This window comes from Manis pentadactyla, chromosome 3 (genome assembly GCF_030020395.1).
Source record: "Manis pentadactyla isolate mManPen7 chromosome 3, mManPen7.hap1, whole genome shotgun sequence".
In the NCBI taxonomy this organism is placed as follows: Eukaryota; Metazoa; Chordata; class Mammalia; order Pholidota; family Manidae; genus Manis; species Manis pentadactyla.
Window position 1 is genome coordinate 94,637,518 of NC_080021.1, and position 18,476 is coordinate 94,655,993.

The window sequence follows — 18,476 nt, forward strand, 5'->3', positions numbered from 1 at the left end:
GCGGCGAGCAGGCAAATTGATACAAGGGCCTGGGAAACAGTTTGGGATTATTTTGTGAAGCTGACATCCACATACCCTGTGACCAGCTGTGTCATTCCTAGGTGTATTGCTGACAGAAACTTTGGATAAGTAAACTGTGGTATATGCAGACAGTGAAATACCCTTCAGCAGTTAAAGGAATGCTACATGCTACAACACAGAGGAGACTGTATGATTTCACTTTTATTTAATATCCAGAAAAGGCAAATCTGTATGTAGATGTAGAAACTACATTCATGGTTGCCTAGAGGCTAAAGGAGGTGGGAATTGTGTGTGTGTGCAGACAGCCAAAGGGTCCATTGGGGTGACAGAAACTGATGTGTACACAAGTCTGTAAATAGCAGAAAAACGTTGAATTGTGTAGCTTCAAATGGGTGAATTTTTTCTCAATAAAGCTGTTCCAAAAACCAAAAAAAAATAATTCATCATCCTTCACAGAGGCTGGTTTCGCAGCCTTTGAAAAGCTAGGCTTTTGTCTCTACTTCTGGATAAACAGAAAAACAAAGCTTTTACAGACTTTCGAGGTGGCTGGATGGCCAGGAGGAATGGCTGAGGCTGGGACCTGGGCTGCATTTCCCTACATTGCTGCTGGAGGATCATCTTGTCTTGCGTCGGCCCAGCTTTGGGGCAGTGGTGACAGTGGCTCCTGATCCAGAAGTTGCACCCGAGGCAGCACAGAGACCTCAGAACAGGTCAGGGAGGAGAGACCTGTTTTCTTGTCCTGTGATGTCCCTACTTGTCATGTGGCCTCCAGTGCGTCACTTCGCCACTCTGGCCTTTCATTCTCCCACCTGTAACGTCAATTACCTGGGTTAGCTCTTCCACTCTTACATTCTCTGAGTCTAGTGATTCCCTTTAATCTCTCATGTTGTCATGATTGTTTTTCAAAATATACATTTGATTTTTATCCCTGAAAGCGTTATGATGATTTTTAAGTTTGATTTGGGTTACTTACAGTGTGTTTAATTATCTCAGTGGGTATTCATGAAAGCCTTTCAAAGTTAATTTTAATTAATAACCCTTCATCCTCCCCACAAAATGTGTGTGAAACTGAACGCTGTAAGAGCATACGTGGACTCTAATTTGAATTGATCTTCCAGGTCAATCTCCTACTATGTAATGGCATAGTTCTACCCTGTTCTGGGTCAGTACATCTTACATCTTTAGTGATTTCAAAAAAGTGGTTCATAGCAAGGCCCAACTCACTGTTTTTTGTTATTGGCTTACATTATACAATTTTTAAAAGCTGAGGCATTATATATATACAATAAGTGTGCAAATCCACTGGATATACTGGATATACTGGATATACTGTGTATATCCATTTGACCAACACCTGGACAAGCTATAGAACATTTCCAGTGTCCCCAGAAGGCTCCTTGATGCCCTTGCCATTCAAAAGTGATCGCAGCAGTAAAACCTCTATTCCCATCATTATAAATAAGTTTTGCTCATCCATGAACCTCACATGGATGGAATTAATACATTATGAATCTTTCAAATGTGGCTTTGGTGCTCAACATTCTGATTGATTTGTCCATGTTGTGTGTAGAAATAATCCAGTTCATTCTTGTTGCTATATAGTGTATTCTTTGGTGTGAATAGACTACAATTTGTCCCTTCTGTTGTTTCTGGTTTGGGGTTATGATGTCCAGAGCCCCCATGAACTTTCTGTTGTGCCTGCCTTTTGGTGGATAAGAGCATTCATTTCTGTGGAGCTGTGGGTCAAAGAAGGTTTAGATGTAGGTTTAGCTCCTTAATCACTCTGGCTGTAGATGATTTTCTCCTCTGCAAAGTAGAGATTGTTTTGTCTATGATCCAGAGGAAAGGTGCTGTCTTCCTTAGGAAAAAATTACTTTTTGAAGATCCCCTTCCCCACATCTTCCTTATTGACTTTGCTCCTGAAAACATTGTTTTCCAATTGTTTACATTTTTTACAACTTCCTGGCATGCTTTTCCTTGTGCTCATCCCCCCCCCCTCAACTTCCTCAGCTCTACTGTACTCATCAGCTCTCTCATTTGATGTGTTTGCACCCTAGTCTTCAAGGCCCAGGTCAAACCACAACTGCCTTAAAGTCTGAAAGCTGGTGTAACCATGATTTTTGTGCTATCATTTATGTTCATCCCATCTCCCCAACTTGACTGTAAAATCCCTAGGCAATGCCCCCCCACTGTCCAGTCTAGCACCTGGTGGTAGTTGATTAATAACTATACATTGAGGTAATTGATTAATTAATGGGAACATTAATATTTCAGTGCATATAAGAATCTCATTCTCTGACTTGAGGTTATTTAATTCTTTGCTTGTGATTGCAAATTTGAAGTACACTAGAATCTTCCACTTAAGCCTTAGAACAATCATATGCAAGGGTGATTAGGGAAGCCCAATCTGCTGAGGAAGGCATAGGAACCTGGAAAGCTTGCCCCTTTTCCACAGTCACTTGGTTTTGCAGCTGACTGGATCATAGAACTCCCCCCCCGGCCTCAAGGTCTCTATGTGTAGGTGAGCTTGACTTTTTTGGGTGTGTTGCCTTTTATTTTATTCTCCACTGCACCTTTCCTATGTTCCTCCCCCTTCTAACAAGTCAGACACTTATTGTTTTAGAGGGAGACTAGTATTGGTGACACGCTGCTTTCTCCAAGTTGCTTAGATTGTGTCCTGTTATTCCAACTGGGAATACCATCCATCACAGTCAGCTGGGGTGTCTGAGTGGATGTTAAAAATGAATCAAAACCCCTGAGAGGGTGGCCCTGGACTATGCAAGGTAACGAAGCTCAGAATTAGTGGGTCTTTGGGGAGGTTTGAGAAGTTTTTCATTTCTATTAAAAAAGTTACATTTTCAGAAAAGTTGCAGGAATGACACAGTGAACAACCCCTGTAATCTAGACTCAGCAGTTGCTTCATTTTATCATGTTACTTTCTCAACTAGTTTTGTTGCTATTGAACCATTTGAGAGCTAGTTGCAGACATTAGGACACTTCATCCCCAAGTATTTCAGAATGTTCCTCCCAAGAACAAGCACATTCTCTTAAATTATCACAGTACAGTTATCATCCTAGTCAGAAATTCCACATGGGTGTAAGGCTGTTATCTGTTACCAGTCCACATTTGGATTTGCCCCATTATCTCAATAATGACTTCCACAGATTTTTTTTTTCTTTTTGTATCTACGATCCAACCAACTGTCATTTAGGTGTGTCTCTTCAGCCTCTTTTTACCTAAGAGAGCTCCCCAGCCTTACTTCGTCTGATTCTTCATGATGTTGATATTTGTGAAGATCCAGGCCACTTCTTTTGCAGAAAACTCTCAATTTGGAATTGCTGGGTTATTTCCTCATCAGATTCAAATTAAACATTTTTGGCAGGAAAGCTGCATAGATGATGTGTATTCTTACTGCCATTACATCAATAGACGTTCGGGGTCCGTTTGTCCCTTTGGTAGTGGTGTGAAATAATATTGGTCATTCATTTGGGTCATTTGTAAAGGTAACTTTTCTACTTTGTAATTGAAAACATCTGTGGAGGATCCTTTGGGATCACTCACAAAGTGTGAATACAATATTCTGTTCCTAACAATTTTTATGAAATGGTTTTAGCATGTATTTATTTTTTACTGAAATACTTATTATGGTGGCTAGAAAATGGCAATTTACTATTTCTGTCATTCTTTCAACATTTATTATTTGGCATTCTTTTGTAAAGAAGAGCTTTTCTGCCTACCCTTCCCTTTAAAATGAGTCTAATTCTCATTATTAATAGTAGTAATAGTTATATCAGTGTGGATTCAGGGATTTAAAAATCATTATTTCTTGTGTTATAGTACTTTCCTGACATTCATTTTGATGCTGAAATTATCCCAGTTTGGCTGAGAGTCCTTTCCAGCTGGTTGCTGTGTCCCTGTGACATGTCCCTATTTGATTTCAAGGTCTTCTCCCATTCTGGCACAGACAGATTTCCTAGGCTCATTCCTTGGGATCAGCCACTTGCCCAAGTTGGCCTGGTTATTTGTAGTGGAGAATGATAGTTAGAAACCAAAATCTGGCCTCTGGTGTGCTCCTTGTTGCTGGGTGTCATTGTTTTTAGGGTCTTTTTCATAGGCACAGCTAGGAAATACATATTTTTAAAAATCATGAATTCATATTGCTATCTCTAATTCCAGTCCAGTACAAGAAAGTTGTTCTTCCCCTTTGCTTATTCCATATTTGTGTCTTCCATTTGCTTTTTATATTTCACCCAGGACTGTTTTTTTTTTTTCTTCAAATCTTGAATCTCCTTTACTCCTGATATTATTAGGAAAATAAAACTCCTCATGGTTAATATCTAATTTCCCATAAGCAATGATACATAGAGTAAATAATAAATTCAGTGCAGAGGTGAAGGCTAATACCAAATCTTATGGGCCTTTAAAAATTTCTGCACAAACAGGAGGGTCAGAAGGAGACATAACCAGAATATTTTATTCTTTCCATGTCTTCCAATCATTTCACAATGAGTATATAATATCACTTTAATAATAACAAATAGGTTTTTTTATAGGCAAAAAAGCCCTGTATAGCTTCTGTACAGCAAAGGACACCACCAGTAGAACAAAAAGGCATCCTACAGTATGGGAGAATATATTCATAAATGACAGATCCGATAAAGGGTTGACATCCAAAATATATAAAGAGCTCATGCACCTCAACAAATAAAAAGCAGATAATCCAATTAAAACATGGGCACAGGGACACTTCTCCAAAGAAGAAATTCAGATGGCCAACAGACACATGAAAAGATGCTCCATATCGCTAATCATCAGAGAAGTGCACATCAAAACCACAATGAGATATCTCCTCACACCAGTAAGAATCGCCATCATCCAAAAGACAAACAACAACAAATGTTGGCGAGGTTGTGGAGAAAGGGGAACCCTCCTACACTGCTGGTGGGAATGTAAATTAGTTCAACTATTGTGGAAAGCAGTATGGAGGTGCCTCAAAAAACTAAAAATAGAAATGCCATTTGACCCAGGAATTCCACTCCTAAGAATTCACCCTAAGAATGCAGCAGCTCAGTTTGAAAAAGACATATGCACCCCTATGTTTATCGCAGCACTATTTACAATAGCCAAGAAATGGAAGCAACCTAAGTGTCCATCAGTAGATGAATGGATAAAGAAGATGTGGTACACATACACAATGGAATATTATTCAGCCATAAGAAACAAATCCTACCATCTGCAACAACATGGATGGAGCTAGAGGGTTATGCTCAGTGAAATGAGTCAGGCAGAAAAGGACAAGTATTAAATGATTTCACTCATCTGTGGAGTATAAGAACAAAGAAAAAAATTGAAGGAACAAAACAGCAGCTGACTCACAGAACCCAAAAATGGACTAACAGTTACCAAAGGGAAAGGGACTGGGAAGGATGGGTGGGAAGGGAGGGATAAGGGGAGGAAAAAGGGGGGCATTACTATTAGCAGACATAATATAGGGGGTGGGGCACGGGGAGGGCTGTACAACACAGAGAAGACAAGTAGTGACTGTACAGCATCTTACTATGCTGATGGACAGTGACTGTAATGGGGTATGTGGGGGGGACTTGGTGATGGGGGGAGTCTAGTAAACATAATGTTCCTCATGTAATTGTAGATTAATGATACAAAAAAAAAAAGCCTTGTATAGGTTGGATGTCAACATTAGGTCCTACATATCATAGTGGGGGAGGAATAATTTTTCCTCTACCCTTCCTTCTAGGTTCTTGATGGAGGGACACACTCCTCCCCCAAATAAAAAGCCAGCTTAACAGGAAAAAAAATGATTTTTTATTATGTACTATACCTACATTCAGGAGCCCCACAAAAACATGAGACTCAAAGGTTGTAAGGTAGTTGAGGCTTACACTGAGCTAAGGAAAGGGATAGGGATCTAGGGCTTCAAAAGCAAAGAAAATTCTCAGTTAAGTGACAAGAGGCAATACATGGTGAACAGTGTGTCCTGCCCTATGGACTAAGTCTCTCAGGTGAAGCATCCCTGGTCAAGCTGTCTTTCTGGCATAGGCCCCCTTTCTTATGTACATTCCCCTTATAAAAGGTAACTTCAAATTTCAAAGCTTCTGCGTCTGCAGTTTCTCAGAAATGATCAGCTCAAAATAATCCTTATGTCTAAGAGGCACAGTTTAGGGCGGAATATTCCCGTGCCCTTCTGTATACTCTGGGAGCCAGGCCTGTGGGGACAGAGATGATTAAGGGCCTAGTGACAATGAGGGGCCAGCAGAGGGCAGGGCTTGGAAGCCTTTCTACAGGCCGGGAGGTCAGGGAGGAGCATGGGACCCTCCGCGTCCCGCCGCAAGAAGCCGGCTTGGGAGGGTGCCCGGCCGACCTTCGGGCGGTCCCAGTACGGGGCGAGGTCACAACTGGGGCGGCGGCGGCGGGCAGAAGCCGCTTCGCTTATGTCCGGCGCCGATGTCCGCAGAGCCCGGCCGCCGGGAGGTGAGCCCGGGCTGCGCAGCGCGGGCGGAAAGGGCCGGCGGGGGAGGGGGCCAGGCGTGCGGATTGGCTGGCGGGCGGCTCACGAGCTCTCAGCGCCCGCCCCGCCCCGCGCTGCACGCCGTATTCACGTGGTGCCGCCCCAGCCTGCTCCGCGCCGCGGGCTTAGCACGTGGACGCGGCGTGGAATCTCCGTGCCGGCTTGCCGGCCGCTGGTTTTCCTCTTCCCCGCCTGGGTTTTTCCGAGAAGGTCTGGGAGCGGCCGTGCTTTGTAAGTGAGCCAGAGGAGCTAGATTGGCAGGTGGCTGGCCAACCCGGCCGGGTGGGCGCGTTGCAGAAGAGGAAGGCGATACAGGGAGGCGTTGGAAGAAAGGTCCTGAGCGAGGGAGGTGGCCCAACAGCATGCACTGTCGGCTGAAAGACGGACCAAACCTGCTGACTGGGTTCTGTGTCCTGTGTAACAGCGGGCAAACAGCGGTGCAGCTGCTGTGAGAACGTGCCTCCCGAGGGTCAAGGGCCACATTGTACCCCAAAACCTCAGCCATCACTTGGATGCACCTGCCTCCCCCGCATGAACTGAGACCTTGGCTATCCTCTGACTCTTCTTAAAAAGGGCCTGGGATTGACTTGTACAGTGTGACCCAGCTAGTAAAGGGGCAGGAAACCCAGTCATGAAGAGCAGTTAAAAGAACTGGGGGTGTTTAGCTCTCACGTGACAAGCCCTGGGGTCCCGTGAGCCACTCTGAAACTATTTGGAAGACTGTTCTTCGAACAAACTTTAGGCTTATCTGCTGCCTTAGGAGCCAGGATAGAAATGTTTACAGGAGGTGGATTTCAGGTCAATTACAGAGAAGGGGCAGGATTTATGCCATTCTCACCTGCAACCAGGTACAGCTAGGTGTTTGAGTGCATCAGTAAGAAAATGTGGAGCTAATATTCAAATTCTAGTTTGCCCAGTGCCAAAGCCCTTGCCTTTTTATGAGGCATTTCTTTTAACAATGGGTTACTTCAGGAGTGATGATAGTGCCTGAAGATTTGTGCATTGATTGAGCACATTGGACTAGAGGATTCATCCAGCCCTGTTTAGCCCTGTCACTGATTCTCTACCTCAGATGAAGACAGAGGTTGGCTGGGCCAGATGAAGATGCCAGGACTACATGAGATGGAGGAGGTCTCCAGTCTCACCAGCAGGTTAGATTTTCAAACACTGAACATTTCTGACCCATTGCCCCTGTATGCTCTCTCACACGTTAGAACAGTAATTTTCACTTTTTGTTTAACAAATGTGACCACAGCATCTGCCTGTTACCTATCATTCTTACTGCTGTCTAGCCCTTACTTCAAATCTGACACTCCTTCCCCTATCCACATAGTCTGCCTAGATCAAGCTAAAAGTGGGACCAGTGCAGTAAGAGCTGAGGACTAGAGGAATAACTCTGAGTACATTTCAGCCCTCCAGGCAACACCAGATACAGTGCCCTGAGAACTTAGGAGGGAAATGCCTGGGCTGGTCTGATATTTAACTTTAAGTCTGTAGAGGAGATGCGTAAAGGAGGTAATCGTCCCTGAGGTCTTGGGTTAGTTTTATGAATTAATAGCTTCATAATTTTAAAAGATGAGAGCTCCTTAGTCGTCTATTTTTGTCTTCACTACATGTTTTAAATTGTCCAATATAACCCATTATAGCATCCCTGAGAGGAAGGTAGGGGTATGGAATGGGCACAAAGAGGCAGTAGTATCTGGTTTTTCTTCAGTCTTTAGCAGACCTACAGTTTCTTATCAAAAACCTAGCCAGAAAATTCCAAATTGAACTCTTGTTCTCCAGAGGAATTTGCCTGAGATGGCATCCAAACTTGGTTGCCTGTCTACCTTAATCACAATTTTTAGAGTTCTCAGAGCTCTTTCTGAAGATACACGTTCTTTCCTTTCAGTAAGTCTCCTGATTATTCACTCAACCTGGGTCTTACCTCTTTCCTCTGTCTCCAGATACCAAGGCACTGGCCATCTCCCAGGTAGCCCAGCCCAGCCCTGACAGCCTGTAGCCACAGTGAAGTGTTTCTGTTGGCCTGCTTCCCCCTGGTCCCTTCTCCTCCTCCGGGTCAGTCCCTGGGCCTCAAGTACTCCTGCCTCCCCTTCCATCAAGTCCTTGATGCCTTCGTTGGCATCAGCTTTAGGGTTAGTAGTTCAGTTTACATTTTAGCTACTCTCAAAGATCTTTAGCTTGAGACATACCCTAATGATTGACTTTAGGGCGTAAACAGTTTTGGGTTAGGGTAGGGACAAAGGGTCAGTCACACTGTTCTCTCTCCCTAGCCTTCCCCCCTCCCCACTCTGGCATTCTCATCCCATAGGGCACCCAGGCAGGCAGTGCAGGCAGAGGTAATGAGTGATTTGGAACACTGGCAAAGACCTTGGCTTCTGCTTTTGCTTACTGAGCCAAGGCCCTGGTCACCTACCATGGCTGTCTTGATACTCATTTGTAAGGGGGCAGGGACTTGTTCAATAAGATGGATCCCCCAGGCTTTGTGCTGGAGACTGGGAGTGCAAGTTGGAGAGGTGGGATGTAGTGGGCTCTGGAGTGAGACTGCCTGGGTGCAGGCACCAGCTCCACCACTTAGTAGCTGTGTGACCTTGGAGATGTTCCTTAATCTCTCTGTGCCTCAGTCTCTTCCCCTCTCAACTGTGAAGGGTGGTTGAGGATTAGGCACCAAGCCCTCCAGACATGCTTAGCATGTGTTTGGTGCTCATGAGGGATGGCTCTTTATTCCTTGAAGGAGCCCCCAGGCCAACGATGACTGCTCTGTGTTTACTGCCAACCCTGCTTCTGTGTGAACTAAATAGACTGGGAGACTCCAGGACAGGTGGTCAGCATGGAAACTGCCCCTGCCAAGTGCTGGCTGGCCTTCTAGGCCTGCCCTGCAGAAAACCAGGCTGTCTTTGGGGCCTCTGGCTCCCTTCTAGGGAACCTCCTAAAGGTTCATCTGCCCCAGACAGCACCTCCCGCAGGGTCCTTGGTGACTGCCTCTCCCCCACTGACTCTAAACTGTCCTTCGCAGAGTTCTTTGACAGGGCTCCCCCCACCACACTTTCTTGCCAGGATGCAGCCACTGAGGTGGTCACCATGCTGGGGAAGAGAAGTTGTTCCATTCTTTCTCCACTATCTGTGGGATCATAATGGGTCTGGTGGCTGCAAGAAGAGCTGGATCTTAGTTTTAGTGATGGAGGAATTAAGGCTGCTCAAAACTGGGCCACAATCAGTGCAGTTGCTGGGAGGGGAAGGAGGCAGGCAGCATTAGTAGTTAAGGGAAGACCTATCTTCCTGTGGGATTTTTTGACTTAGATCTTGGGCCTTTGTATCAGGCCGCCTTGGGGGTGCCCTGGCCCCTGCTGATTGGTGGTGTGGGTGTGGATGAGGGACAGGGAGAAGGGGGTTGCTTGCTGAGGTCTAGAGAGAGGCTTACAAGCGTGCAGAATCTTTAAAAATCCTTCTGAAAAACTTGGCACCCTCTAAATATTATGCCCTAGCATGAAATCTGAATCACTGAGCTCGGTATATAAAATTGGCCACAAGGAACAGAGATCCAGGGGAGGACTGGTCCCTTTCTGACTTCCAGTCTTACGGTTTTACAAAGTTTTTATTTCATGGATGTTCATTTCTTTAAACCTTTCCCAGCTTCATTGAGGTTCTGGGTCTAGATACTGAGAAGATTGAATTATTTATTGGTAGTGTGCATGACTTGCTATCTGGAAAGATTTTATTTTTTCTAGTCCCTATTTGTAGGAACCCTAAATCAGTAACATTTTTCATTGAATTTCCTGGGCTCTGTGGTTGTTTTGCAGTAGTAGTATTGGGGGACACGCCCTGGGGGCCCCCATGGTCTCTAATGAGGAGACCATGGTTTTGTTTTCCAGCAGGAGAATCATGTTTACCATGTACTAGAGCTCCAGAAATAGATACTTAACCTAAGACAGGAGGCTGAGCTGTGCACAGAAGCAATTTACAAACTTCTGCAGCTTCGCTATCAACTTCTCTCCGGTGACTTCCTGTCTTGTTTGGTTATCTAGACATGGGAAAGAAGTCTAATTATTTTAACATAAAAAAAGAAGTCTACCTTCCAAATTAACTCTCACATGGTTTCTTTCTTAGCAGTTTTCTTTCTTATTCCTCTAATAAGTGAAATACAGAAGACATAAATTTAAACAGGACTAGAAATTTCCAGCCACAAAAGTTCCTGGGGCTTTGGTGATGTGAATGGGAAGATAAAGATCAAAAGTGTAGGGGAGGGCAGGGGTTGTATGAAAGTGGGTGTCCAGCAGGGCAGGTGGGAGGGGGTGCAGAAGAGCAAGAGCATTCTGAAAAGTCAGAGGAGATTACCAATATTGAGACCTCAGCCTCTATACTGAGAGCTCTCCACTTAATCCAGGAGCTGGGAAAGGTAGGGCATGCCTCACATCCTTCCTTGGCCTCAAAGGAATGCTTTGTGTGCAGGAAGAAAGTATTACAACTTGTCTTTCCATTTATATTTAGCACATCCTTTTTATTTTCCAGTTTTTGTCTTCAAGTTCTGCAATGTACATATCAGTGCAGTTGCACATGTATATAGTTTATAACTCAAGAAGTATCTTACTGGGAGGTAGTAGTTTGTGATCAAACAGGTTAGGATGCCGCTTCTCTAAGATATAATGACAAAGCAGGGAAGCAACTGCTTTCTGTTTAAAGTGAATACACAGGACTCTCTGGAAGTGTTAAAAATGCAAATTCGTATTGCATGGATCTGGGCTGGAGCTTCAAACTGCATTTGGAAGGCTGACTCAAAGGAGCGAGATGGTGTTGTCCTCTTTTATGCCGCACTGTTCCATTTGTGTCTTAGTCAAATAGGGAAATCCGAAATCCCCCAGATGTTCAGGAACAAATGCTCTGGCTTTCTGCCCTGGACCACCCAAGCCTTACCCCTGATGCTGGAGGGAAGTCCCCTGCTTGGGGTGGGGAGTGGGGGGCTGTCAGAGGACCCCTCGGCTTCCATTCCCATAGAGATGTGTCGTTGTGTGTCATGTGATGTCACATTGTCCATATGGCTTTGGTAGCCCACTTCACAGGAAGCGGGGGTTCTGGGTGCCGCCACCAAAGAGCTGCGGCCTTGGGAGTGCAGCAAAGGAGGTGGGCAAACGGTGCACCTTTAGAGCCGGGGATGCTGTCCTGAGCCCAGTGGGCTTCAGTGCTTACTTGCCTTTCCTGGCTCTGCCTCCGTGCTCTGTGAACACAGCATCTACTGCGTCTAGTGCAACGGCATGTGAGGGGCACTTTTATGCACTGCTACTTAAAAATAGTGGCTCCAGACCCCTGTATTCTTTTTATCACTTTGCAAATGAGGAAACAGGGCCGAACAGTGAAGCAGCTTAGCTGACAGGGTTAGTAAGCAGGAGGGCAGGGCCAGTTCTTCCACCTGCTGCTCAGTGTTCCTTCTATTTGAGTAAAAACTGCCCCTATTCTGGGAGCCAGTGAGAGTTAAGAGAGTGTTTGAGGACTCAAAGTCTCACTCGTTCATTCACCAACTAAGTGTGTACAACCTGTCCAGTACTAAGTGTTTAGAACCCAGAGATGAACAACACAGCCCTTGGCCAGAATGAAGGAGACGGAGAAGCAAACTTGCATTTACCAGATGCTGTTGAGTGCAGTGGTGGGGTCAGGTTACTGCATGACAGGAGGGTCCCATTGCCCACAGAAGAGAAAGCTAATTGGCAGAAGTGTCCAGGCTGAGACCGGAAGGGTGAAAAACACTAGCTGTATAGACAGAGTGGATGCTGCCAGCAGCAGAGTCCATGTGCAGACACCAGGAACTTCTGGATACCAAAATAGTGATGATCGTAATCAGTACATTTGAAGCTTAATACAGGGAGCCTGGTGATTTACACTCATAACAGTCTTTGTTTTGGAATTTACTTTCCTTTTAATGCAGCAACTCCTGTGTCTGTCTGTTGATTAGTGTTTGCATAGTGTATCTTCCCTTTCCTAGGTCTTCTGTCTGTCCATGTCTTCATATTTAAAAAGAATTTCTTAGAGTGGGGCTTCCTTTCTCTTTTTTTTAAATTTTGGTATTATTAATCTACAATTACATGAGGAACATTATATTTACTAGAAATTTACCATCTGAATTTCTTCTTTGGAGAACTGTCTGTTCAGCTCCTCTGCCCATTTTTTAATTGGGTTATTTGCTCTTTGTTGAGGTGTGTGAGCTCTTTATATATTTTGGATGTCAACCCTTTATCGGATCTGTCATTTATGAATATATTCTCCCACACTGTAGGATACCTTTTTGTTCTACTGATGGTGTCCTTGGCTGTACAGAAGCTTTTCAGCTTGATATAGTCCCACTTGTTCATTTTTGCTTTTGTTTCCCTTGCCTGGGGAGGTATGTTCATGAAGAAGTCTCTCATGTTTATGTCCAAGAGATTTTTGCCTATGTTTTTCTCTAAGAGTTTTATGGTTTCATGACTTACATTCAGGTCTTTGATCCATTTCGAATTTACTTTTGTGTATGGGGTTAAACAATGATCCAGTTTCATTCTCTTACATGTAGCTGTCCAGTTTTGCCAACACCGGCTGTTGAAGAGGCTGTCATTTCCCCATTGTATGTCGATGGCTCCTTTGTCATGTATTAATTGACCATATATGTTTGGGTTAATGTCTGGAGTCTCTATTCTGTTCCACTGGTCTGTGGGTCTGTTCTTGTGCCAGTACCAAATTGTCTTGATTACTGTGGCTTTGTAGTAGAGCTTGAAGTTGAGGAGCGAGATCCCCCCCACTTTATTCTTCCTTCTCAGGATTGCTTTGGCTATTCAGGGTCTTTGGCGGTTCCATATGAATTTTTGAACTATTTGTTCCAGTTCGTTGAAGAATGCTGTTGGTAATTTGATAGGAATTGCATTGAATCTGTAGATTGCTTTGGGCAGGATGGCCATTTTGATGATACTAATTCTTCCTAGCCAAGATCCTCATGGGATGAGTTTCCATTTGTTAGTGTCCACTTTAATTTCTCTTTAGAGTGTCTTGTAGTTTTCAGGGTATAGGTCTTTCACTTCCTTGGTTAGGTTTATTCCTAGGTATTTTATTCTTTTTGATTCAATTGTGAATGGAATTGTTTTCCTGATTTATCTTTCTGTTAGTTCATTGTTAGTGTATAGGATAGCCACAGATTTCTGTGTATTAATTTTGTATCTGGCAACGTTGCTGAACTCCGATATTAGTTCTGGTAGTTTTGCAGTGGCGTCTTTAAGGTTTTTTATGTACAATATCATGTCATCTGCAAATAGTGACAGTTTGACTTCTTCTTTACCAATCTGGATTCCTTGTGTTGTGGCTAGGACCTCCAGTACTATGTTGAATAACAGTGGGGAGAGTGGGCATGCCTGTCTTGTTCCCAATCTTAGAGGAAAAGCTTTCAGCTTCTTGCTGTTCAGTATGATGTTGGCTGTGGGTTTATCATATATGGCCTTTATTATGTTGAGGTACTTGCCCTCTATACCCATTTTGTTGAGAGTTTTTGTCATGAATGGATGTTGAATTTTGTCGAATGCTTTTTCAGCGTCTATGGAGATGATCATGTGATTTTTGTCCTTTTTGTTTATGTGTTGGATGATGTTGATGGATTTTCAAATGTTGTACCATCCTTGCATTCCTGAGATGAATCCCACTTGGTCATGGTGTATGATCCTCTTGATGTATATTTGAATTCGGTTTGCTAGTATTTTGTTGAGTATTTTTGCATGTATGTTCATCAGGGATATTGGTCTGTAATTTTCTTTTTTGGTGGTGTCTTTGCCTGGTTTTGGTATTAGGGTGATGCTGGCTTCAAAGAATGAGTTTGGGAGTATTCCCTCCTCTTCTATTTTGGAAAACTTTAAGGAGAGTGGGTATTATGTCTTCTCTGTATGTCTGATAAAATTCTGAGGTAAATCCATCTGGCCCAGGGGTTTTGCTCTTAGTTAGTTTTTTGATTACCACTTCAATTCGTTGCTGGTAATTGGTCTGTTTAGATTTTCTGTTTCTTCCTTGGTCAGTCTTGGAAGGTTGTATTTTTCTAGGAAGTTGTCCATTTCTTCTAGGTTATGCAGCTTGTTAGCATGTAGGTTTTCATAGTATTCTCTAATAATTCTTTGTATTTCTGTGGGGTCCATTATGATTTTTCCTTTCTTGTTTCTGATTCTGTTGATGTGTGTTCATTATCTTTTTCTCTTAATAAGTCTGGCTAGGGGCTTATCTGTTTTGTTTGTTTTCTCAAAGAACCAGCTCTTGGTTTCATTGATTTTTTTCTATTGTTTTATTCTTCTCAATTTTATTTATTTCTTCTCTGATCTTTATTATGTCCCTCCTTCTGCTGACTTTAGGCCTCATTTGTTCTTCTTTTTCCAATTTCAGTAATTGTGACTTTAGACTATTCATTTGGGATTGTTCTTCCTTCTTTAAATATGCCTGGATTGCTATATACTTTCCTCTTAAGACTGCTTTTGCTGCAGCCCACAGAAGTTGGGGCTTTGTGTTGTTGTTGTCATTTGTTTCCATATATTGTTTGATCTCTATTTTCATTTGGTTGTTGATCCATTGATTATTTAGGAGCATGTTGTTAAGCCTCCATGTGTTTGTGAGCCTTTTTGCTTTCTTTGTACAATTTATTTCTAGTTTTATCCCTTTGTGGTCCGTGAAGTTGGTTGGTAGAATTTCAATCTTTTTGAATTTACTGAGGCCCTTTTTGTGGCCTAGTATGTGGTCTATTCTGGAAAATGTTCCATGTGCACTTGAGAAGAATGTGTATCCTGCTGCTTTTGGGTGTAGAGTTCTGTAGATGTGTATTAGGTCCATCTGTTCTAGTGTGTTGTTCAGTGCCTCTGTGTCCTTACTTATTTTCTGTCTGGTGAATCTGTCCTTTGGAGTGAGTGGTGTGTTGAAGTCTCCCACAATGAGTGCATTGCATTCTGTTTCCTCCTTTAATTCTGTTAGTATTTGTTTCACATATGCTGGTGCTCCTGTATTGGCTGCATATATATTTATAATGATTATATCATCTTGTTGGACTGGCCCTTTTATCATTATGTAATGTCGTTGTTTATCTCGTTACTTTCTTTGTTTTGAAGTCTATTTTGTCTGATACTAGTACTGCAACACCTGCTTTTTTCTCCCTGTTGTTTGCATGAAATATCTTTTTCCATCCCTTGACTTTTAGTCTGTGCATGTCTTTGGGTTTGAGTTGAGTCTCTTGTAAGCAGCGTATAGATGGGTCTTGCTTTTCTATCCATTCTATTACTCTGTGTCTTTTGATTGGTGCATTCAGTCCATTTACATTTAGGGTGATTATTGAAAGATATGTACTTACTGCCATTGCAGGTTTTAGATTTGTGGTTACCGAAAGTTCAAAGTTAGCTTCTTTACTATCTTGCCGTCTAACTTAACTCGCTTATTGAGCTGTTATAAACACTGTCTGGTGATTCTTTATTTCTCTCCCTTATTCCTCCTCCTCCATTCTTTATATGTTAGATGTTTTATTCTGTGCTCTTTTGTGTTTCCTTTGACTGCTTTTATGGGTAGTTGATTTTATTTTTTGCCTTTAATTAGTATTTGGTTGGTCTTCTTTCTTTGCTGTGATTTTATTTTCTCTGGTGACATCTATTTAGCCTTAGGAGTGCCTCCATCTAGAGCAGTTCCTCTAAAATACCCTGTAGAGGTGGTTTGTGGGAGGCAAATTCCCTCAAGTTTTGCTTGTCTGGGAATTGTTTAATCCCTCCTTCATATTTAGATGATAATTGTGCTGGATACAGTATTCTTGGTTCAAGGACCTTCTGTTTCATTGCATTAAATATATCATGCCATTCTCTTCTGGTCTGTAAGGTTTCTGTTGAGAAGTCAAATGATATCCTGGTAGGTTTTCCTTTGTAGGTGACCTTTTTTCTCTCGCTGGCTGCCTTTAATACTCTGTCCTTGTCCTTGATCTTTGCATTTTAATTATGTGTCTTGGTGTTGTCCTCCTTGGGTCCTTTCTGTTGGGAGTTCTGTGTGCTTCCGTGATCTGAGCGACTATTCCCTCCCCCAGTTTGGGGAAGTTTTCAGCAATTATTTCTTCAAAGACACTTTTCTATCCCTTTTTCTCTCTTCTTCTTCTGGTACCCCTATAATGCGGATATTGTTCCTTTTGGCTTGGTCACACAATTCTCTTAATATTCTTTCATCCCTGGAGATCCTTTTTTCTCTCTCTGCCTCAACTTCTCTGCATTCCTGTTCTCTGATTTCTATTCCATTAATGGCCTCTTGCACCTGGTCTATTCTGCTTTTAAGTCCTTCCACAGATTTTTTTATTTCTGTATTCTCCTCCCAACTTTATCCGTTAGCTCTTACATTTTTTTCTGTAGCTCCATCAGCATGGTTATGACCTTTATTTTGGATTCTTTTTCAGGGAGATTAGTTAAGTCTACCTCCCCAGGTTCCCTCTCAGGGGATGTCTGTGTGATTCTGGTCTCAATCAAATTCTTCTGCCTTTTCACAGTGATAGAGGTAGTTGTGGACAGTTGGCGCATGTGTCAGGTGGGAGAACAAAGTCCCTTCACACTTGCTCGTTGCCTTCCTCTCCTGTGAGAATGGCAACCCCTAGTGGCTTGTGCTGGGCAGCTGCGTGCTGACAGGGTCTCTGAGTCTTGCCTGGGTGGCTTCAGAGGAGACTCTACGCAGCTGCTGTGGGCGTGGCTGGTCTCAGGCTGCTGCTCTGCTATGGTGGAGCCATGCCGGACGGGGAACGGGCGGGAGGCTGTTTATCGCTGTGAGGGGCCTCAGAGCTGTGCTGCCGCCCAGGGGGTTAGGGCGCCCAGCGTTTCCTGGTATTCCCAACTGCTGGGCTGAGTGTGCCGGGATGCTTCCGTGCAGCTGTGAGGCCCCTGTCCCCTTTAAGACTTTCAAAAAAGCACTTGTTTTTTTTTTGTCCCAGGGGCGCCGGCTATGGGAACCCACCCGCAGGTTTTACTGTTCTGTTTCCCTAGTATCCAGCACACCACGCACTGTGTGTCTGCACTTCCGGTGTGGATGAGTAGGGCTGGGTGTTTAGCAGTCCTGGGCTCCCACTCTCTCCCCGCTCCGACTCCTCTCCTCCCGCCAGGGAGCTGGGGTGGGGGGTGCTCGGGTCCTGCCGGGCCACGGCTTATATCTTACCCCCTTCGTGAGGCGCTGGGTTCTCACAGATGTAGATGTAGCCTGGCTGTTGTTCTGTATCATCTGGTCTGTCTTTTAGGAATGGTTGTATTTGTTGTATTTTCAAAAATACATGTGGTTTTGGGAGGAGATTTCTGCTGCCCTGCTCACGCCGCCATCTTGGCTCCTCCAGCTTCCTTTCTCTTTTTATCCCATCTTTTACTTAGGGTTTAGACCATTCGCACTCGGTGTGATTATAAATTACCTTAAAGCACAGGAACTCTGTTCCTTGTCCCCTTCAGGGAACAAAGATGGGAGTGGGTATGGTTGTTCTTCCAGTCTGTTGAACCAGAGTCTGGATTTGGGTTTGGCCTGTCATCTCAGTAGTCAGCTCCAGAATCAGGGACCAGGGTGTGGAGCTGGGGGAACTCAGGTCTGCTCGTATGGAGTGCTGGCTTGAGATGGGATCTGCCAGAGAGCAGTCAGTCTGGGAGCTACCCCCCTGCCCTCTCACCCCTGTCCTGCCATTGAGGGCCTCCACTCTTTTCTTGCTAAATCCCTGTGTGACCTGGAAAAGCTAATGGGTCTCATGATGGCACCTTATGATGATGCAGAGCTGACCGATTTACAACAGGGGTTTACTTATGTGAGGCACATCAACTCAGTGTAAATTTTATGGTGATCCAGTGCTGCAGTGAGCAGTGCGAACACAGCATAGTAAAGTTTCTTTGAAAACAGAATTTCTAACCCTTTACCTTAAGCCTAAAATGTAATGGCTGGACTAGGCTGGACACATCCTAG

General features: G+C 43.8%; 1 protein-coding gene across 2 annotated transcripts in view; it reads left to right on the forward strand.

Annotated features, from left to right (window-relative positions):
- The window catches only part of PFKFB3 (6-phosphofructo-2-kinase/fructose-2,6-biphosphatase 3), a 77,017-nt gene that overhangs the window by 8,597 nt on the left and 49,944 nt on the right, over window positions 1–18,476 (forward strand). The window contains exon 1 of one of the 2 annotated variants that reach the window (XM_036908186.2): window positions 6,946–7,699. The exons of the other annotated variant lie outside the window; for it this stretch is intronic. Within the exon in view, the coding sequence (XP_036764081.1) occupies window positions 7,666–7,699 (34 nt within the window). The 5' untranslated portion in view covers window positions 6,946–7,665. Of the gene's footprint in view, window positions 1–6,945; window positions 7,700–18,476 lie in introns of those variants that run through there. 2 annotated transcript variants of the gene reach the window in all.